This window comes from Pleurodeles waltl, chromosome 4_2, assembly GCF_031143425.1.
Source record: "Pleurodeles waltl isolate 20211129_DDA chromosome 4_2, aPleWal1.hap1.20221129, whole genome shotgun sequence".
NCBI lineage: Eukaryota > Metazoa > Chordata > Amphibia > Caudata > Salamandridae > Pleurodeles > Pleurodeles waltl.
In genome coordinates, this window is record NC_090443.1 from 510,976,707 (window position 1) to 511,000,366 (window position 23,660).

The following is a 23,660-nucleotide window of genomic DNA, read 5'->3' on the forward strand; positions in this document are numbered from 1 at the left end:
TTTCCAGTACTGGAATCTTTTATAGATTCACATGCGACCCACCCACCTCCCCGGAGAAGCTCACCATTACCACCTATTTACTGTTATTATGACTAAGCACTAATTGTCTGAAAATCTGAGAGACTGAAGCTTCTCTCAAGGGGGTTCTGAAGTGGTGTCACCTGATTGGTGGACTCTCAAATTTTGTTCATTTCTCAAAATGACTGATAGAATACTAAACTGAGCGGCCTGGGCCTTTAGGTTTAGGGCTATGTCAATACTACTTTATAAAAGGTACTGCAGACTCCCAGCTAGACAACTGGGACTGATTCAAGCATGTGAGTCTATGAAAGATTCCAATACTGGAGAACTATAATTACAGATAACTCATTTTCTTCTTAAATATTTCTACTGCTTGAAAAATGTAATTCAAACTTCCATGGTACTCTTGACACAACATAACCTGGGCAAGAGGATCAGTTGCATAAGCAGATGGGTGTGTGCATCTCAGGACTTTGTGCAACTCCCAATGCTTCCAGATGTTAAGAGTGATGTATTGGCTAATAGCACTCCTGTGGTCACTAGCATTTTAACAAGCGCAATCTCTTCCCCCTCTTTCAGGTTTGCCACATAAATCCACTACGTACAACACATTTTCACATCTCATAACGGGCCACACAATTCCACTACACACACTTCTGCACCACATCATTCCACTGTATGCCACATAATTGCAAACCAATAAAATAAACTCCACATAACTCCGCTCCATGCCACACAAATGCACTTCAGATAACACTCTGCTCCATAATTGCACTCCACACAATTCAACTCAAGATATTTTACTACACATAATTACACTCCAACCTACATTTCATGCCACATATTTAAGTTCAACATAAATACACTCAAATCCAAAACACACATTTACACTCCACAAAAATAAATTCATCTTTGCAAAATGGCACGTAATTAAACACCATATAATACTACTCTGCATAACACTGCAAACCATGACCCATTACGCCACACAATTCCAAGCCACTCATTTCTGCACATACACTCCACGTAATACCACTCAGCACATATATTTATACACCACATAATTACACTTTACACAACATCAATACACCCCACATAAATGCACTTTATGCCACATACCAGCAATCCACATTAATACTCTCATAAAACAATTCCAATAAACATAATTTTGCAGAAGGCCACACAGTTACCTGCCACGCAATTAAGCTCCACATAATGCCGCACCAAACCACATAATGCCGCACCAAACCACATAATGCCGCACCAAACCACATAATGCCGCACCAAACCACATAATGCCGCACCAAACCACATAATGCCGCACCAAACCACATAATGCCGCACCAAACCACATAATGCCGCACTGTAGGAAGTTGGCTCTGTATGTACTATTTCAAAGTAAGGAATAGTATGCACAGAGTCCAAGGGTTCCCCTTAGAGGTAAGATAGTGGCAAAAAGTACTATAATACTAATACTAATGCTCTATTTTGTGGTAGTGTGGGCGAGCAGTAGGCTTATCAAAGGAGTAGTGTTAAGCATTTGTTGTACATACACATAGACAATAAATGAGGTACACACACTCGGAGACAAATCCAGCCAATAGGTTTTGTTATAGAAAAATATATTTTCTTAGTTTATTTTAAGAACCACAGGTTCAAATTTTACATGTAATATCTCATTTGAAAGGTATTGCAGGTAAGTACTTTAGGAACTTTGAATCATTTCATTAGCATGTATACTTTTTACATAAAACACAAATAGCTGTTTTAAAAGTGGACACAGTGCAATTTTCACAGTTCCTGGGGGAGGTAAGTTATTGTTAGTTTTAACAGGTAAGTAAGTCACTTACAGGTTTCAGTTTTTGGTCCAAGGTAGCCCACCGTTGGGGGTTCAGAGCAACCCCAAAGTTATCACACCAGCAGCTCAGGGCCGGTCAGGTGCAAAGGTCAAAGAGGTGCCCAAAACACATAGGCTTCAATGGAGAGAAGGGGGTGCCCCGGTTCCAGTCTGCCAGCAGGTAAGTACCCGTGTCTTTGGAGGGCAGACCAGGGGGGTTTTGTAGGGCACCGGGGGGGACACAAGTCAGCACAAAAAGTACACCCTCAGCAGCGCGGGGGCGGCCGGGTGCAGTGTGCAAACACGCGTCGGGTTTTCAATGGTTTCCTATGAGAGATCAAGGGATCTCTTCAGCGTTGCAGGCAGGCAAGGGGGGGGCTCCTCGGGGTAGCCACCACCTGGGCAAGGGAGAGGGCCTCCTGGGGGTCACTCCTGCACAGGAGTTCCGTTTCTTTAGGTGCTGGGGGCTGCGGGTGCAGGGTCTTTTCCAGCCGTCGGGAAATGGAGTTCAGGCAGTCACGGTCAGGGGGAGCCTCGGGATTCCCTCTGCAGGTGTCGCTGTGGGGGCTCAGGGGGGACAACTTTGGTTACTCAGTCTTGGAGTCGCCGGAGGGTCCTCCCTGAAGTGTTGGTTCTCCACCAGTCGAGTCGAGGTCGCCGGGTGCAGTGTTGCAAGTCTCACGCTTCTTGCGGGGAGTTGCAGGGGTCTTTAAATCTGCTACTTGAAACAAAGTTGCAGTTCTTTTGGAGCAGTGCCGCTGTCCTCGGGAGTTTCTCGTCTTTCTCGAAGCAGGGCAGTCCTCAGAGGATTCAGAGGTCGCTGGTCCCTTGGAAAGCGTCGCTGGAGCAGGTTTCTTTGGAAGGCAGGAGACAGGCCGGTAAGTCTGGAGCCAAAGCAGTTGGTGTCTTCTGTTCTTCCTCTGCAGGGGTTTTTCAGCTCAGCAGTCCTCTTCTTCTTGTAGTTTCAGGAATCTAAATTCTTAGGTTCAGGGAAGCCCTTAAATACTAAATTTAAGGGCGTGTTTAGGTCTGGGGGGGTTAGTAGCCAATGGCTACTAGCCCTGAGGGTGGGTACACCCTCTTTGTGCCTCCTCCCAAGGGGAGGGGGTCACATTCCTATCCCTATTGGGGGAATCCTCCTTCTACAAGATGGAGGATTTCTAAAAGTCAGTCACCTCAGCTCAGGACACCTTAGGGGCTGTCCTGACTGGCCAGTGACTCCTCCTTGTTGTTCTCATTATTTCTCCTGGACTTGCCGCCAAAAGTGGGGGCTGTGTCCAGGGGGTGGGCATTTCCACTAGCTGGAGTGCCCTGGGGCATTGTAACACGAAGCTTGAGTCTTTGAAGCTCACTGCTAGGTGTTAGTTCCTGCAGGGGGGAGGTGTGAAGCACCTCCACCCAGAGCAGGCTTTGTTACTGTCCTCAGAGAGCACAAAGGCTCTCGCCGCATGATGTCAGACACTCGTCTCTCAGCAGCAGGCTGGCACAGACCAGTCAGTCCTGCACTGAACAATTGGGTAAAATACAGAGGGTATCTCAAAGATGCCCTCTGTGTGCATTTTTTAATAAATCCAACACTGGCATCAGTGTGGGTTTATTATTCTGAGAAGTTTGATACCAAACTTCCCAGTATTCAGTGTAGCCATTATGGAGCTGTGGAGTTAGTTTTTGACAGACTCCCAGACCATATACTCTTATGGCTACCCTGCACTTACAATGTCTAAGGTTTTGCTTAGACACTGTAGGGGCATAGTGCTCATGCACTGGTGTCCTCACCTATGGTATAGTGCACCCTGCCTTAGGGCTGTAAGGCCTACTAGAGGGGTGACTTATCTATACTGCATAGGCAGTGTGAGGTTGGCATGGCACCCTGAGGGGAGTGCCATGTAAACTTACTCGTTTTGTTCTCATCAGCACACACAAGCTGGCAAGCAGTGTGTCTGTGCTGAGTGAGGGGTCCCCAGGGTGGCATAAGATATGCTGCAGCCCTTAGAGACCTTCCCTGGCATCAGGGCCCTTGGTACCAGGGGTACCAGTTACAAGGGACTTACCTGGATGCCAGGGTGTGCCAATTGTGGAATCAAAAGTACATTTTAGGTGAAAGAACACTGGTTCTGGGGCCTGGTTAGCAGGGTCCCAGCACACTTCTCAGTCAAGTCAGTATCAGGCAAAAAGTGGGGGGTAACTGCAACAGGGAGCCATTTCTTTACACACACCAAGCCACATAATGCCACGCCAAGCCACATAATGCCACGCCAAGCCACATAATGCCACGCCAAGCCACATAATGCCACGCCAAGCCACATAATGCCACGCCAAGCCACATAATGCCACGCCAAGCCACATAATGCCACGCCAAGCCACATAATGCCACGCCAAGCCACGCCACATAATGCCACACCACGCCAAGCCACATAATGCCACACCACGCCAAGCCACATAATGCCACACCACGCCAAGCCACATAATGCCACACCACGCCAAGCCACATAATGCCACATAATGCCACACCACGCCAAGCCACATAATGCCACATAATGCCACACCACGCCACACCACGCCATGCCACACCAAGCCACATAATGCCACACCACGCCATGCCACACCAAGCCACATAATGCCACACCACGCCATGCCACACCAAGCCACATAATGCCACACCACGTCACACCAAGCCACATAATGCCACACCACGCCATGCCACACCAAGCCACATAATGCCACACCACGCCACACCAAGCCACATAATGCCACACCACGCCATGCCACACCAAGCCACATAATGCCACACCACGCCATGCCACATCAAGCCACATAATTAAAGTACACAACACAATTCCACATCATGCCACATAATTAAAGTACACAACACAATTCCACATCATGCCACAAAATTAAAGTACACAACACAATTCCACATCATGCCACATAATTAAAGTACACAACACAATTCCACATCATGCCACATAATTAAAGTACACAACACAATTCCACATCATGCCACATAATTAAAGTACACAACACAATTCCACATCATGCCACAAAATTAAAGTACACAACACAATTCCACATCATGCCACAAAATTAAAGTACACAACACAATTCCACATCATGCCACAAAATTAAAGTACACAACACAATTCCACATCATGCCACAAAATTAAAGTACACAACACAATTCCACATCATTCCACAAAATTAAAGTACACAACACAATTCCACATCATTCCACAAAATTAAAGTACACAACACAATTCCACATCATTCCACAAAATTTAACAGCACACTGCAAAATTCAACTCCACAACATGCCAATTTACAGGACACAATACCATTCCGAATAAACTACGTAACACACAATCTCACTCTACTTAATTACAGTGCTCTTACTAGCATTCAAATACTATCCACATTATTCTACAGCACACCGTGCTACATATTTCCACTACACAACTCCACACCATTCCACGCCACACAACTCCACAACAAACCGTTCCAATACAACCCATCACTCCCTCACACTTCTACCAACCCTGTCGTACCTCCCCAGCACACCCACTGACCCTCATCTCTCCCTCACACCTTCTCCCTTTTCTGCTGCCGCCTCCCACGTGCTACCTTCGTGTAACTCCTCACTATGCACTGGTCCACTTCTACACTGCCTCCCAGGCACCCCTGCCTGCTCTCCTTCTCTCGCTCACACTTTCTGCTCCCCTGTCTGGAGTTCATTCATCACTTCATGCACAATCTATTCCACTATCTTCCTTTCTAGCTATTCTGTGCAGCACTCACACCTATCTATTCACCATACCACAAAAACACTACACACCCAATTCCACTGCACACAATTCCACAACTAACAATTCCAGTCCAACACACTATTCCACTCCTTTCCACATATATCCAATCAAAACACATGGGGGTGTGTGTTGGGGGAGGCAGTCATTTCCAATTCCAAGAACTCTCAATTGCGAGGCCTATTGCATTGCAAATGCTTGTTACTACTACTAAGCCACCCCTAAGGAAGGTCTTGGTAGCCCACCAGGCGGGGTGCTTAATATGAAAAAAGGTCATGTTCTAATAGTCCCCTTGACCAATAAGCAGTTTCACCAGCCACTGTGATAAGTGCTAACATCCATTTGGGGGCCACCAAAGGTTTTACTCCAAGGTAGCAAATTATTTTTTACATTAAACCAAACTCCTTGCTGAGATCTGGTTTAAGGAAGTGTGAAGCACTTCCAAGAACAGGGAACAAAGAAAAATGCTGGTGGGAGCAGGTGTGACCTCCAGCAGGAGGAGTACGGGCACTAGCCACAGATATCCCAGCTTCTAAGGGGCTTACCTTTGCTACCCTGTTCCTTTGTGTAGGCTGACAGGCTGGTAGCTTTTCCAGAGGGAATAAAACCGTTTTTACAGGAGACGTGGCTCATTATGCTGGGTACATCCCAGTGGTATGACTATATCACATTGGATTTGGGTAGGAAAGGGTGTCCTGGGATAGTTTGGTGGCCACCCCCCTAGGAAGTGATGTAAAGTGGGTAGGGTTGCATCTCGGGAACTATTGCATGATTGGTTAGGGAGCTCTCCCCTGTCACAAAGGAGGCTACTGAACTGCAAAGAAGGCAGAAAGACTGCCCCATTGCATCCTGGATCCAGCAGAGAGACCTGCTGAGCCTTAGGGTCTTGCAAAGAGGACTGTGCCTGCTGAATCCACTTGTGGAAAAGAGCTCCACCTTTGCAAGGATGGAAGACGTGACTTCAAGGGTTAGTTGGCTAGCTTCCTGTTTAGCTTCATGACCACCAAAAGCTAAGTAACCCTGCCTTCCTCAAGGATCCAGTCATGTAGGAATGCCTGCCTGCAGCTGGCTACTAAAGTGCCTGCTGGGAGACAGTCATGAATTTACTGAGGTGCCCCCAACTCTGGGAACTGTAGCCAATGTCAAATTGGGCCCTGGTCCCCAGAAAACAAAAATCTGATCTGTAACCAACCACTGCACTTGCTGTAACTGGGAGACCAGTCAACCGTGGCCCCTGGACTTCCCTGCTGTATTGTGGGAGATCGAGGCCTGAGCAGACCCTGGACGCTCGTGGATACCAGGGTGGCTCTAGGTTTTCTCACCCCATCTCTTCAGCATTCTCAACATCTTCCACATCCTGCATCCCAAGCAACATAATCACTTCTTGGCTGGACCTGCGGTAAAGGAGTAGTAAAGTACACTTAGGAATCTAAGACTGCTGGACCCGGTAGGTAACTGTCTCCCTAATACTAAGTGGTCTCTGTGATTGGATCCTGACCTAATTTGACCTGTCAAAGTAAACAAATTATCCATTCTAGCCAGTTGGCTACTACCTGCCAAACTGTTACAACGATTAATTGCATTTCTTATGAGAACTAGTGATTTACCTGCCTTTGAAAACTCCTATCTCTGGTTTCCCTCAAAGGAGTTTTTTTTTATTTTTTTATTATGAGATAAAAACAGACTATTTTTATAAAGTGGTGTCAGGTACTCATTGTTTTTTTTTTTGTTTGTTTGTTTTTTTCCTTGCTTGCTAGCTATTTTGGTACTTCTAAATGCTTTACACTTGTTCCTTTGCTTAATCCTGACTGGTCTGTGCCCAGCTGCACAGTTATGAGAGATTTTCTTACAGCAACCAAGCTGGACTGGATAGATTGTGACAGTATGACGCAATCAAGCCTCACAATCACACCCCATAATAATCCACTTTGCTGCAACCTCATTAATCTACATATAGCTCCCAGTGAAGTTTGACGGTTGACAAATCACTTAGATTGACATCCAAGAATTGGTAGAGTACAAATGTTTATTTTCAACCCATGGTTCATCCTTAATCAAGTTAGACTTTGCTTTGTTTACCTTCCAGAAGCCATGTGCAATCAGAGACCTAAAAGGTGAATACCCTTTTCAATAAAAGCTATTTGGTCCCATAACTTAACCTTCTTACCTATTTGTGCTGATCGATATTTTAAAGTATCTATGGACTTTGTTTTATCCTTGATGTCTATCCATCGCTCCTTATTTTCCATGATGTTCCTGTAACACCTTTCAGATCTGTAAAAGGCTTGTTCTTACACTGCATATAGCCAGCCATCGACAGGCATATTCATAGCAACCCATATGGGGACTGGAATTGCATTAAAGATTTCATCATGAGATGTTCATACTCAAAGTGGTATGTTCATACAGCCACTGCCTCTCTGTAGTCCCCTTGGTAATGTGAACCACATTTTTCCAATTATTGACCTCCAACCCGGAACACCTGAATTCCCCTTTGTCTTTTTTAAATACCATATATTTTTATGTTGTACAGAATAAGCATCTTTCCCACTTCATTGTTCACATTCATTGTTTAGCAGGGCGACTCATTTCTCTCTGTTTCAGTCTAAGCATGTTAAAGTATCCCTTAGAAACCTTGTTTGCGTTGGGGCAGATAACTCCAATTTGGACTATTTGGTTACTAATTCAAAACTTGGATCTCATGTCATGCTTTCCCATACAAAAAGGATCTCTAAGATCATTCATATCAAATATGCTTTTCTTTGTGTTGGCAATGTTTTCATTCATCTTGTTTTTGATCCTCTCTTAATCCACCATTTATTGCAACATGAAGGTATGAGATGCTGCAGGATAATGTTGAAGGATATCGTCGTGAAATAACATCACTGCATGAGAAGGCTCAAAAGCTTTCAGCCACCACTCAGAAGCAGGAGCAGATCATCAACACCTTGACTCAGGATCTGAGAGCGGCCAACGAGAAGCTTGCGGTAGCTGAGGTGATTTTACAGTTCCCTTTCAATAACTTGTCGCGGGTTTGTATAACATTTGAAAATGTAAAGTTTAGATACATTTGCAAATTAGATTTAACCTAACTGAAAGGTTTCCTCTTCTGTTTCTCTGTTTCCTGACTCAAGAAGCTTACACTCACAAAAGCTTTAAGTCTGAATAGTTTGTCAGGAAGACCTGGTTTATTCTAGAAGGCAGAGGCCTAACTCAAGGTGGCGATGTGTCTTTAGTTTGAGTCAAAATATGCTTATGGCAGTAATTGAGCTGCAGGCATTGGGTAATCTCTTTGATACTGCTGTATGTTTGTGTTATGGTGCACATGGCACTGGTTTTTCATGGTTATTTTCCTTCTGACTTAATAAAACGAAAAAAATAAAAAGGCTGTGTTAACTCAATCAGAAAACATTGTATCACCCTATGATTAGATGCTATCCTCCAATACCAGTGCAGGTTTCTAAATTCACCAATGTCTCATTACCTTAATATAGATGCATAGACTCTTCTGCAGAGCAGTTTACATGAATTCTAACCAAATCAAAATTATGGTTTTGGTGATCCATTATGTAGTCCATCCTGTAATGACAGTGGGGAAAATGTTAAACTGGATGAGGAACTCTGTCCATCTCACTCAAGGGTTTCTCGGGCAACAAGGGTCAGCAGCAGGTCAAGCAGTCTGATTGAAAAGGCTAGAACTAGAAGCCCTGATCTATGTTAGAGCAGCAAAGAGTCTTACTGAAGCCTGGGCCTCCTTTGTGGACAACAGACGAGTTGTTGCGTAAATTACAACTTTGATGTAACTACGAGTGACGCAGATGAACTCTGTTCAGTACACCACTGATGAATGTGAAAAACGGATCATTGTAGCCCTGCAAACACTATTCAATGTGTAAATGATATAAAAGCATTGCTTTTCGGTTACCTACAATCCCATAAAGGGATCAGGGGCATTGTGAAAATAGTAACTAGCCTTATTTCGTTATTCACTGTATCACACACCCTGTACCAAGAAGAATGAACACTTACTTGAAAAGTCTTTATTATTACAGCAACAATCTATTTCTCAGTACATCTAAAACTACACAGGATATTATAAAAACTGCAAGAAGGCATGTTATAAATAACTACAATAAAATGAACATTTCTAGCATTAACATGTCATTTAAAATGTTTTCTAAAACATAGAGCCTTAATGTCTACTTCTATATGCTATACTAAAAGAGCATGGAAGGGAGGTTAACTTGCAGTCATGAGTTTCTTAGGGAGAACAGACGCACTGTATACCTTGTTGACAGCAAGGGCTGTCTATCAGTGGGGGCGTGAAGACAGTGTTCCCTATGAAGGGCAAACACGCTGCAGTAGCAGTCAGTCTTTCTCCGGGACTTATTAGCTTCAGGTGTTATGTAGAATCTGCGTAATGTGACGTTTGCCGGCATTAGGTGCAATTGTGTCTGGCAGAATCCCAGGCAAGAATCTTGGTTAAGGACCTCTCCTAACAAGTAGCCAAGTGTAAACCCTTATTTACTAAATCTTATCAAATGGAAATTTCGGATGTAGGTTCAAGAATGTCTGACAGATTATGTCCATCAAGGTATGTGTCCCAGATGTTTGCTTATGAACACATAAGGCAAAAGGACATCAATTCAGATTAGACTATTCTGGGTGTAGGTCTGTATGTGTTCTTTCTTACTTCTTGACATGGTGGAAAATAATCCTTTGACTCAGACAAATGTGGCAGTGATGGTTATATCTGTGCCACTAATTGAATGGCACTCTCAGTTCTTGGAAAGATAAGGTCATGCAACATCTGCGTCTAATAGCAGATATGACAGTGATTATGCATAAAACAGGAAAATGGCGGCTTCCATTGTTTAAGAGGCCAGATGGTAGCCTCCATTAGTCAAGATGGGGTTGAGGCCTGTATAAGATGGAGTCGGACCTTAGGCGCTTTACGTCAGTGTACTCTTGAATGCAAACATGCAGTCGAAATTGTTTCCGGTTCTGTGGCCAAACCTATCCCTACATCCTTGCCTCTTATTTCACATAAACTCCATTCTTCCCAGGGGCCTACTTAGACCATAAGTTGATGGTATTTGTGTCCTAGTCATGAGGTGCCTTGAGTGAAAATAGCACCACACGGCCAAAGTCCGGGTGACCTAATGTGGGGCTGCTTTTCAAATAATGAAGAGGAGACCTTTTATTTATTGGTGCTGAGCTGGAGGGTATGCAGGTTAGTGCATCTTTTTTTCCCCCAGGCATACGGTGACACTGAATAGTCAAGCTGTGAGAGGGACTGAACGAGACTTGAGGCAGGGATGTGAACTGAAGAGTATGAATTGGTCGTAGATGAGATGGAATAGTCTGGTGTGGTGACTGGGAGTAGCGTTTTCAGAGATATAGGGGTATTACTTTATGCTGGTCTGATAAGGGAGTTGCATGTTAGGAAATGGAATTTATTCATTCACTTGAACGTGGATTTCAAGCACTCTGAAATAGTGTAATGAAGTCTAGGATGAACATTTATAGAATTGTTAAAATATCATTTAAAATGTTGTCTAGAACTTACCACCTTTGTCTACTTCTGTGTGCTACACTAAGAGCAGGGAAGGAAGATCAGCTTGCAGTCAGGAGTTTCTTAGGGAGAAGACACTGCATACCTTGTTGACTGCAAAGTCTGTAGGATGGAATTTAAACAGTGAGTCTGTTTAGTGCTAGTGAATTCCTGTTTAAACTACAAAGGGACTGAAATATTGTTGTAAATGTCCTTGTGTTATCTAGTGGTTCTGTAGAAGTAAAGATTTCAGTTATTGCTATGTATCTGTAATACTGCTGTAAACTTGGTAGCATTTTGGTTGTTCGTTTTGCCACAGGTGAGAGCGGAAAACTTGAGGAAAGAGAAGGACATGCTGAAGATGTCGGAAGCTCGTCTGAACCAGGAGAGGGAGTCCTTAATAGCTGGCCAGAGAGGGCAGAATCTCTTGTACACTAATCTCCAAGCTATCCAGGTAAGTTCCAGAAATGCTTGAGCATTAGGACACAACTCGGCGGTTGGAATAGGAAAATCTGTGACATGATTTCCTGAACACCACTAACCTGTTTAAGTGTATGGATATGGAAGATTAGGTTCTCATCCTAAATCGACCCCTACAGTTCAATGACATTACAAAATCATGTTTCATCTTTAACTGCTCAAGGGCTATCTCGCAGCAGAGAGAGGATCAAGTACATTCAACGATTCTTGATGATTCCTTTTCATTCCTATGATCAAGCGGGCCCACTTTGCAGGTACTGAATGAACACAAATGGTTAAACTAAAATTAAAAAAAAAAAGCTCCTGGCAGTTCCCCGGGTCTTTTCACAGGTGGCTCTGCTGCATTTATTGGCTTCTCATTGGGTTTGCTGTTGTGCTTTTTGTTTTAAAATTTTTCCCTCACATGTCCTTCTAATTATATAGGTACATCTGTCTGTTTTACTTTCGTTTTGACTTTGATCTTCCCACAAGATTCAACTTCTTGTAATTGAGATTGCCTCTTGTGCACATGTTTTTAATATCTGTGCCAGTCTGTTTTTTATATATAATTTGATTGCTATTTCTTATTGAACCATACAAAGTGCAGTCTCCTGAGCTGTCACATCCCCAACCAACAATGCAGCACAAAATCCAAAGCATCAAGTATACTGCAGCAGCCCTCCTTATGTCTTCATCAACCAACCATATTTAGTAATCCAAAGAGAACCGACCTTCAACGGCCCTAACAGCATCACCAGCGCGCCCCCCACCCCCGGTACCCCCAGTCCTGCCGGCCACCCGAGTATATTGACGGGCTTTTATTGGGCAGTGCTAGATTTGGAAATGGGGAATATCCAAGGCCATGCATTGGTCCAATTCATTTGCCCACCGCTTGTGGGATGGGTGTGATGCTCTTGTGCAATCTCCCTCTTAGCCAGTAGTAGACATACTAAGGAAAAATATTTTATAGCTATTGGAGTCTGTTCTCAGTGATATGTACTAGTGCAAGTTTGGTTTCTAGGGCCTGAGGCCGACCCAGCACCCCACCCAAGATACTGAGCACCCTTGTCCAGCAGGGGCGAAGTATGGGATATGACCCAATTGTGTGAAGAAAATCACCCTGTAGGAAGTTGGCTCTGTATGCACTATTTCAAAGTAAGGAATAGTATGCACAGAGTCCAAGGGTTCCCCTTAGAGGTAAGATAGTGGCAAAAAGAGATAATACTAATGCTCTATTTTGTGGTAGTGTGGGCGAGCAGTAGGCTTATCAAAGGAGTAGTGTTAAGCATTTGTTGTACATACACACAGGCAATAAATGAGGAACACACACTCAGAGACAAATCCAGCCAATAGGTTTTGTTATAGAAAAATATATTTTCTTAGTTTATTTTAAGAACCACAGGTTCAAATTCTACATGTAATATCTCATTTGAAAGGTATTGCAGGTAAGTACTTTAGGAACATTGAATAATTACAGTAGCATATATACTTTTCACATAAAACACAAATAGCTGTTTTAAAAGTGGACATTTAGTGCAATTTTCACAGTTCCTGGGGGAGGTAAGTTATTGTTAGTTTTAGCAGGTAAGTAAATCACTTACAAGTCTCAGGTTTGGGTCCAAGGTAGCCCACCGTTGGGGGTTCAGAGCAACCCCAAAATTACCACACCAGCAGCTCAGGGCCGGTCAGGTGCAGAGTTCAAAGTGGTGCCCAAAACGCATAGGCTTCAATGGAGAGAAGGGGGTGCCCCGGTTCCAGTCTGCCAGCAGGTAAGTACCCGCGTCTTCAGAGGGCAGACCAGGGGGGTTTTGTAGGGCACCGGGGGGCACACAAGTCCACACAGAAAGTACACCCTCAGCAGCGCGGGGGCGGCCGGGTGCAGTGTGCACACACGCGTCGGGTTTTCAATGGTTTTCAATGAGAGACCAAGGGATCTCTTCAGCGGTGCAGGCAGGCAAGGGGGGGGGCTCCTCGGGGTAGCCACCACCTGGGCAAGGGAGAGGGCCTCCTGGGGGTCACTCCTGCACAAAAGTTCCGTTCCTTCAGGTGCTGGGGGCTGCGGGTGCAGGGCCTTTTCCAGCCGTTGGGACTTTAGGTTCAGGCAGTCGCGGTCAGGGGGAGCCTCGGGATTCTCTCTGCAGGCGTCGCTGTGGGGGCTCAGGGGGGACAACTTTGGTTACTCACGGTCTTGGAGTCGCCGGAGGGTCCTCCCTGAGGTGTTGGTTCTCCACCAGTCGAGTCGGGGTCACCGGGTGCAGTGTTGCAAGTCTCACGCTTCTTGCGGGGAGTTGCAGGGGTCTTTAAATCTGCTCCTTTGAAACAAAGTTGCAGTCTTTTAGAGCAGGGCCGCTGTCCTCTGGAGTTTCTTGTCTTTCTTGAAGCAGGGCAGTCCTCTGAGGATTCAGAGGTCGCTGGTCCTTTGGAAAGCGTCGCTGGAGCAGGTTTCTTTAGAAGGCAGGAGACAGGCCGGTAGGTCTGGGGCCAAAGCAGTTGGTGTCTTCTTTTCTTCTTCTGCAGGGGTCTTTCAGCTCAGCAGTCCTCTTCTTGTAGTTGCAGGAATCTAAATTCTTAGGTTCAGGGAAGCCCTTAAATACTAAATTTAAGGGCGTGTTTAGGTCTGGGGGGTTTGTAGCCAATGGCTACTAGCCATGAGGGTGGGTACACCCTCTTTGTGCCTCCTCCCAAGGGGAGGGGGTCACATCCCTAATCCTATTGGGGAATCCTCCATCTGCAAGATGGAGGATTTCTAAAAGTTAGTCACTTCAGCTCAGGACACCTTAGGGGCTGTCCTGACTGGCCAGTGACTCCTCCTTGTTATTCTCATTATCTTCTCCGGCCTTGCCACCAAAAGTGGGGGCCGTGGCCGGAGGGAGCGGGCAACTCCACTAGCTGGAGTGCCCTGCGGTGCTGGAACAAAGGGGGGTAAGCCTTTGAGGCTCACCGCCAGGTGTTACAGCTCCTGCCTGGGGGAGGTGATAGCATCTCCACCCAGTGCAGGCTTTGTTACTGGCCTCAGAGTGACAAAGGCACTCTCCCCATGGGGCCAGCAACATGTCTCGGTTGTGGCAGGCTGCTGGAACCAGTCAGCCTACACAGATAGTCGGTTAAGGTTTCAGGGGGCACCTCTAAGGTGCCCTCTGGGGTGTATTTCACAACAAAATGTACACTGGCATCAGTGTGCATTTATTGTGCTGAGAAGTTTGATACCAAACTTCCCAGTTTTCAGTGTAGCCATTATGGTGCTGTGGAGTCCATGTTTGACAGTCTCCCAGACCATATACTCCTATGGCTACCCTGCACTTACAATGTCTAAGGTTTGGTTTAGACACTGTAGGGGCACAGTACTCATGCACTGGTGCCCTCACCTATGGTATAGTGCACCCTGCCTTAGGGCTGTAAGGCCTACTAGAGGGGTGACTTATCTATAATGCATAGGCAGTGTGAGGTTGGCATGGCACCCTGAGGGGAGTTTCATGTCGACTTACTCGTTTTGTTCTCACCAGCACACACAAGCTGGCAAGCAGTGTCTGTGCTGAGTGAGGGGTCCCCAGGGTGGCATAATATATGCTACAGCCCTTAGAGACCTTCCCTGGCATCAGGGCCCTTAGTACTAGGGGTACCAGTTACAAGGGACTTACCTGGATGCCAGGGTGTGCCAACTGTGGAATCAAAAGTACAGGTTAGGGAAAGAACACTGGTGCTGGGGCCTGGTTAGCAGGCCTCAGCACACTTTCAATTCAAAACATATCATCAGCAAAGGCAAAAAGTCAGGGGGGTAACCATGCCAAGGAGGCATTTCTTTACACAAACCCCCCCCCCCCCCCCTCCCCCCAAACGAAAGAGGATGATACTAACCTTTCCCAAGAGAGTCTTCATTTTCTAAGTGGAAGAACCTGGAAAGGCCATCTGCATTGGCATGGGCAGTCCCAGGTCTGTGTTCCACTATAAAGTCCATTCCCTGTAGGGAGATGGACCACCTCAACAGTTTTGGATTTTCACCTTTCATTTGCATCAGCCATCTGAGAGGTCTGTGGTCAGTCTGAACTAGGAAGTGAGTACCAAAGAGGTATGGTCTCAGCTTCTTCAGGGACCAAACCACAGCAAAGGCCTCCCTCTCAATGGCACTCCAACGCTGCTCCCTGGGGAGTAACCTCCTGCTAATGAAAGCAACAGGCTGGTCAAGGCCATCATCGTTTGTTTGGGACAAAACTGCCCCTATCCCATGTTCAGAGGCATCTGTCTGCACAATGAACTGCTTGGAGTAATCTGGAGCTTTTAGAACTGGTGCTGTGCACATTGCTTGTTTCAGGGTGTCAAAGGCCTGTTGGCATTCTACAGTCCAGTTTACTTTCTTGGGCATTTTCTTGGAGGGGAGTTCTGTGAGGGCTGTCACAATGGATCCATATCCCTTCACAAACCTCCTATAGTACCCAGTCAAGCCAAGGAATGCCCTGACTTGAGTCTGGGTTTTTGGAGCTGCCCAGTCCAGAATAGTCTGGATCTTAGGCTGGAGTGGCTGAACTTGGCCTCCACCTACAAGTAAACCACAGTTCCCTGCCCTATCTGGCATTTGGATGCCTTGATAGAGAGGCCTGCAGATTGCAGAGCCTTCAAAACCTTCTTCAGGTGGACCAGGTGATACTGCCAGTTGGAGCTAAAGATGGCAATATCGTCAAGATAAGCTGCACTGAAGGACTCCAAGCCAGCAAGGACTTGATTCACCAACCTTTGGAAGGTGGCAGGGGCATTCTTTAAACCAAAGGGCATAACCGTGAACTGATAATGCCCATCAGGTGTGGAGAATGCTGTCTTTTCTTTTGCTCCAGGGGCCATTTTGATTTGCCATTACCCTGCTGTTAAGTCAAAGGTACTTAAGAATTTGGCAGCCCCTAATTTATCAATCAGCTCATCAGCTCTAGGAATGGGATGGGCATCTGTCTTGGTGACAGAGTTGAGTCCTCTGTAGTCCACACAAAACCTCATCTCTCTCTTTCCATCTTTGGTGTGAGGTTTGGGGACTAAGACCACTGGGCTAGCCCAGGGGCTGTCAGTGCTCAATTACTCCCAATTCCAGCATCTTGTGGACTTCCACCTTGATGCTTTCCCTAACTTGATCAGACTGTATATATTTTTTTTTGACAGGCATGCTGTCTCCTGTGTCCACATCATGGGTACACAGGTGTGTCTGACCAGGGGTTAGGGAAAAGAGCTCAGCAAACTGTTGCAGGACTTTCCTACAGTCAGATTGCTGTTGGCCAGAGAGGGTGTCTGAATAGATCACTCCATCTACTGAGCCATCATTAGGGTTTGATGACAGAAGATCAGGGAGAGGTTCACTCTCAGCTTCCTGATCCTCATCTGTTACCATTAACAGATTTACATCAGCCCTGTCATGGAAGAGCTTAAGGCGGTTCACATGTGTAAGGAAATGCCTCCTTGGCATGGTTGCCCCCTGACTTTTTGCCTTTGCTGATGCTATGTTTACAATTGAAAGTGTGCTGAGGCCTGCTAACCAGGCCCCAGCACCAGTGTTCTTTCCCTAACCTGTACTTTTGTATCCACAATTGGCAGACCCTGGCATCCAGATAAGTCCCTTGTAACTGGTACTTCTAGTACCAAGGGCCCTGATGCCAAGGAAGGTCTCTAAGGGCTGCAGCATGTATTATGCCACCCTGGAGACCTCTCACTCAGCACAGACACACTGCTTGCCAGCTTGTGTGTGCTAGTGAGAACCAAACGAGTAAGTCGACATGGCACTCCCCTCAGGGTGCCATGCCAGCCTCTCACTGCCTATGCAAGTATAGGTCAGTCACCCCTCTAGCAGGCCTTACAGCCCTAAGGCAGGGTGCACTATACCATAGGTGAGGGTACCAGTGCATGAGCATGGTACCCCTACAGTGTCTAAACAAAACCTTAGACCTTGTAAGTGCAGGGTAGCCATAAGAGTATATGGTCTGGGAGTTTGTCAAACACGAACTCCACAGCACCATAATGGCTACACTGAAAATTGGGAAGTTTGGTATCCAACTTCTCAGCACAATAAATGCACACTGATGCCAGTGTACATTTTATTGCAAAATACACCCCAGAGGGCACCTTAGAGGTGCCCCCTGAAACTTAACCGACTGTCTGTGTAGGCTGACTAGTTCCAGCAGCCTGCCACACTAGAGACATGTTGCTGGCCCCATGGGGAGAGTGCCTTTGTCACTCTGAGGCCAGTAACAAAGCTTGCACTGGGTGGAGATGCTAACACCTCCCCCAGGCAGGAGCTGTAACACCTGGCGGTGAGCCTCAAAGGCTCACCCCTTTGTCACAGCCCAGCAGGGCACTCCAGCTTAGTGGAGTTGCCCGCCCCCTCCGGCCACGGCCCCCACTTTTGGCGGCAAGACTGGAGGGAACAAAGAAAGCAACAAGGAGGAGTCACTGGCCAGTCAGGACAGCCCCTAAGGTGTCCTGAGGTGACTCTAACTTTTAGAAATCCTCCATCTTGCAGATGGAGGATTCCCCCAATAGGGTTAGGATTGTGACCCCCTCCCCTTGGGAGGAGGCACAAAGAGGGTGTACCCACCCTCAGGGCTAGTAGCCATTGGCTACTAACCCCCCAGACCTAAACACGCCCTTAAATTTAGTATTTAAGGGCTACCCTGAACCCTAGAAAATTAGATTCCTGCAACAACAATGACTGCCCAGCTGAAAACCCCTGCAGAGGAAGACCAGAAGACAACAACTGCCTTGGCTCCAGAAACTCACCGGCCTGTCTCCTGCCTTCCAAAGAACTCTGCTCCAGCGACGCCTTCCAAAGGGACCAGCGACCTCTGAATCCTCTGAGGACTGCCCTGCTTCGACGACGACAAGAAACTCCCGAGGACAGCGGACCTGCTCCAAAAAGACTGCAACTTTGTTTCAAGAAGCAGCTTTAAAGAACCCTGCAACTCCCCGCAAGAAGCGTGAGACTTGCAACACTGCACCCGGCGACCCCGACTCGGCTGGTGGAGAACCAACACCTCAGGGAGGACCCCCGGACTACTCTACGACTGTGAGTACCAAAACCTGTCCCCCCTGAGCCCCCACAGCGCCGCCTGCAGAGGGAATCCCGAGGCTTCCCCTGACCGCGACTCTCTGAAACCTAAGTCCCGACACCTGGAAAAGACCCTGCACCCGCAGCCCCCAGGACCTGAAGGACCGGACTTTCACTGCAGAAGTGACCCCCAGGAGTCCCTCTCCCTTGCCCAAGTGGAGGTTTCCCCGAGGAAGCCCCCCCTTGCCTGTCTGCAGCGCTGAAGAGATCCCTTGATCTCTCATTGACTTACATTGCGAACCCGACGCTTGTTCTAACACTGCACCCGGCCGCCCACGCGCCGCTGAGGGTGAAATTTCTATGTGGGCTTGTGTCCCCCCCGGTGCCCTACAAAACCCCCCTGGTCTGCCCTCCGAAGACGCGGGTACTTACCTGCAAGCAGACCGGAACCGGGGCACCCCCTTCTCTCCATTATAGCCTATGCGTTTTGGGCACCACTTCGAACTCTGCACCTGGCCGGCCCTGAGCTGCTGGTGTGGTAACTTTGGGGTTGCTCTGAACCCCCAACGGTGGGCTACCTTGGACCAAGAACGGAACCCTGTAAGTGTCTTACTTACCTGGTAAAACTAACAAAAACTTACCTCCCCCAGGAACTGTGAAAATTGCACTAAGTGTCCACTTTTGAAATAGCTATTTGTGAATAACTTGAAAAGTATACATGCAATTGAAATGATTCAAAGTTCCTAATGTACTTACCTGCAATACCTTTCAAACAAGATATTACATGTTAAATTTGAACCAGTGGTTCTTAAAATAAACTAAGAAAATATATTTTTCTATAACAAAACCTATTGGCTGGATTTGTCTCTGAGTGTGTGTACCTCATTTATTGTCTATGTGAATGTACAACAAATGCTTAACACTACTCCTTGGATAAGCCTACTGCTCGACCACACTACCACAAAATAGAGCATTAGTATTATCTCTTTTTACCACTATTTTACCTCTAAGGGGAACCCTTGGACTCTGTGCATGCTATTCCTTACTTTGAAATAGCACATACAGAGCCAACTTCCTACACCAAACTTCCCAGTTTTCAGTGTAGCCATTATGGTGCTGTGGAGTCCGTGTTTGACAGTCTCCCAGACCATATACTCTTATGGCTACCCTGCACTTACAATGTCTAAGGTTTGGCTTAGACACTGTAGGGGCACAGTACTCTTGCACTGGTGCCCTCACCTATGGTATAGTGCACCCTGCCTTAGGGCTGTAAGGCCTACTAGAGGGGTGACTTATCTATACTGCATAGGCAGTGTGAGGTTGGCATGGCACCCTGAGGGGAGTGCCATGTCGACTTACTCGTTTTGTTCTCACCAGCACACACAAGCTGGCAAGCAGTGTGTCTGTGCTGAGTGAGGGGTCCCCAGGGTGGCATAAGATATGCTGCAGCCCTTAGAGACCTTCCCTGGCATCAGGGCCCTTGGTACCAGGGGTACCAGCTACAAGGGACTTACCTGGATGCCAGGGTGTGCCAATTGTGGAATCAAAAGTACAGGTTAGGGAAAGAACACTGGTGCTGGGGCCTGGTTAGCAGGCCTCAGCACACTTTCAATTCAAAACATAGCATCAGCAAAGGCAAAAAGTCAGGGGGTAACCATGCCAAGGAGGCATTTCCTTACACACCCCTTCCGCCTCTACAGTCAGTCAAGGCCAGAGCTCTCCCAGAGCGCCATAGCTTTGTTCGAGTGATGTATCATATGTATCATCCTGAATTGCATGGCGATGGCAACTGTCCTAGGGGCCATCATTACATCCTGCAAGGCTTGTTTGAGATGTCATTACAAATAAAGAGAAGGGATAGGAGGATTTTATGGTCCAGTGTATACCCTCCAGTCAACCTGATAATATAATATAATGTTCGATGGCATGTGTAGCTGCAGATACACATGCTGTGCACAGTCCGCCATCTGGTGTTGGGCTCGGAGTGTTACAAGTTGTTTTTCTTCAAAGAAGTCTTTTCGAGTCACGAGACCGAGGGACTCCTCCCATTTCGAGTCCATTGCGCATGGGCGTCGACTCCATCTTAGATTGTTTTTTTTCCGCCATCGGGTTCGGACGTGTTCCTTTTCGCTCCGTGTTTCGGGTCGGAAAGTTAGTTAGAATCTCGGAAAAAAACGTTGGTATTGTTTGCGTTCGGTATCGGGTTAGTTAGAACAAATCGACACCGAATTCTGAAGAGCTCCGGTGGCCCTTCGGGGTTTTTTCGATCCCCCGTCGGGGCCTGGTCGGCCCGGCCATGTGCGACTTCAAGGCTCATGGAACGGACCCCATTCCGCTTCTGTCCAAAATGCCATCACAAGTATCCGTATACGGATCACCATCTGGTCTGTAACTTGTGCTTGTCCCCCGAGCACAAGGAGGATACTTGTGAAGCCTGTCGAGCGTTTCGGTCGAGGAAGACGCTGAGAGACCGAAGAGCCAGGAGACTGCAAATGGCGTCCACGCCAACAGGTCAAGAACGCTTCGAGGAGGAAGAAGAAGCTTTCTCCATCCGCGAGTCGGATTCTGAAGAACTCGACGCCGAAGAAACACACCAAACCGTGAGTAAGACGTCGAAAATCAAGACTCACGAGAAGTCTACAAAAGCCCAGGGGACGCCACCGCCAACAGGCCATGGCTTAACCCGAAAACTAGGTGACCCATCCAAGGCACCGAAAAAGGGCATGCTGGTGTCGAAGTCATCCGACTCCGGTCGAGATACCGCCACACAGCAACCTCGGAGCCGAGACAGCGGCTCCGAGAAACTTCGGCACAGAGACAGCGGCACTGAAGAATTTCGGCACCGAGACACCACACCGAAAACAAAGGTTTCTTCGGAGCCTAAAAAGACTTCCGAAAAGGTTTCGGTTCCGAAACAGCCAGCCTCTGAGCCGAAAACTAGTTCCTATACAGAGGAACAAGGATTAACCTCCCAATTACACAGATTTGGAGAGGAGCTTCAAGCTGTAGAGCCTGACTACACACAAAGAAGGCTTCATATGCATGAGGACACAGGGAAGATAACCACTCTTCCCCCAATCAAAGTAAAAAGGAAACTTGCCTTTCAACAAAAGGACAAGCAACCACAAGCAAAGGTGGCAAGGAAAACAACCCCACCACCGTCTCCACCACCATCAATACATGCATCACCAGCAACAACTCCACCACTGATGCGCTCACCAGCTCATACCACAATGAGTCAGGATGATCCCGATGCATGGGACCTCTACGACGCTCCAGTGTCTGACAATAGCCCAGACTCTTATCCTACAAAACCGTCACCACCTGAGGACAGTACATCCTATACACAGGTGGTCGCAAGGGCAGCAGAGTTTCACAATGTCTCCTTACATTCAGAACCAATTGAGGATGACTTTCTCTTTAACACCCTATCCTCCACCCATAGCCAGTATCAATGCCTTCCCATGCTCCCAGGAATGCTAAGACATTCCAAACAATTTTTCAGGATCCAGTTAAAGGCAGAGCCATAACTCCAAGGGTGGAGAAAAAATATAAGCCACCGCCCACAGATCCAATATATATTACAACACAACTAACACCAGACTCAGTAGTTGTGGGGGCAGCTCGTAAGAGAGCCAACTCTCATACCTCAGGCGACGCACCACCTCCAGACAAGGAGAGCCGCAAATTTGATGCTGCGGGAAAAAGGGTTGCAGCACAAGCAGCAAATCAGTGGCGTATTGCCAATTCACAAGCACTTTTTTCAAGATACGACAGGGCTCACTGGGATGAAATGCAACATTTCATCGAACACTTACCCAAGGAGTTCCAAAAAAGAGCGCAACAGGTGGTGGAAGAGGGACAAAGTATCTCAAATAATCAGATACGGTCTTCCATGGATGCAGCAGATACAGCTGCAAGGACAATAAACAATGCAGTCACAATACGAAGGCACGCATGGCTGCGCACTTCTGGGTTCAAACCGGAAATCCAGCAGGCTGTGCTCAATATGCCGTTTAATGAACAGTAATTGTTTGGGCCGGAGGTAGACACTGCCATCGAAAAACTCAAAAAGGACACCGATACAGCCAAAGCCATGGGCGTACTCTACTCCCCGCAGAGCAGAGGCACATTTCGGAAAACACCTTTTAGGGGAGGGTTTCGAGGTCAACCCACAGAAACCACAACCTCACAAACAAGGCCTACCTACCAGGGTCAATATCAAAGGGGAGGTTTTCGGGGGCAATTTAGAGGGGGCCAATTCCCAAAAAATAGAGAAATTCCAAGGCCCCAAAACCCCTCAAAATAAGCAGTGACTCACAAGTCACACACCCCCATCACATAACACCTGTGGGGGGGAAGACTAAGCCAATTTTACAAACTTTGGGAGGAAATAACAGACACTTGGGTCTTAGCAATTATCCAGCATGGTTATTGCATAGAATTTCGCCAATTCCCTCCAAACGTCCCACCGAAAACACAATATGTCAAAACAACATATAGATCTTCTAGGACTAGAAGTTCAAGCATTGCTACAAAAGGACGCAATAGAATTAGTTCCAATTCAACAGAAAAACACAGGAGTTTACTCACTGTACTTTCTAATACCCAAAAAGGACAAAACTCGGAGACCAATACTAGATCTCAGAACACTAAATACCTACATCAAATCAGACCACTTTCACATGGTCACGCTACAAGACATAATCCCACTGCTCAAACAGCAAGACTACATTAGATCTAAAAGATGCGTATTTCCATATACCAATACATCCTTCACACAGGAAATACCTAAGGTTCGTATTCCAAGGAATACATTACCAATTCAAAGTGTTGCCATTCGGAATAACAACTGCGCCAAGAGTTTTTACAAAATGCCTGGCAGTAGTAGCTGCACATATCAGAAGGCAGCAAAAACATGTGTTCCTGTACTTAGACGACTGGTTAATCAAAACCAACACGCTAAGACAATGT

The 23,660-nt window shown here is 46.7% G+C and overlaps 1 protein-coding gene across 3 annotated transcripts in view; it reads left to right on the forward strand.

Annotated features, from left to right (window-relative positions):
* Positions 1 to 23,660, forward strand: part of TPR (translocated promoter region, nuclear basket protein) — a 920,136-nt gene that overhangs the window by 177,656 nt on the left and 718,820 nt on the right. For all 3 annotated transcript variants that reach the window (XM_069232002.1, XM_069232003.1, XM_069232004.1), the window contains exons 18-19: positions 8,489 to 8,651; positions 11,529 to 11,663. In XM_069232002.1, coding sequence (XP_069088103.1) covers positions 8,489 to 8,651; positions 11,529 to 11,663 — 298 coding nt within the window. The remainder of the gene's footprint in view (positions 1 to 8,488; positions 8,652 to 11,528; positions 11,664 to 23,660) is intronic.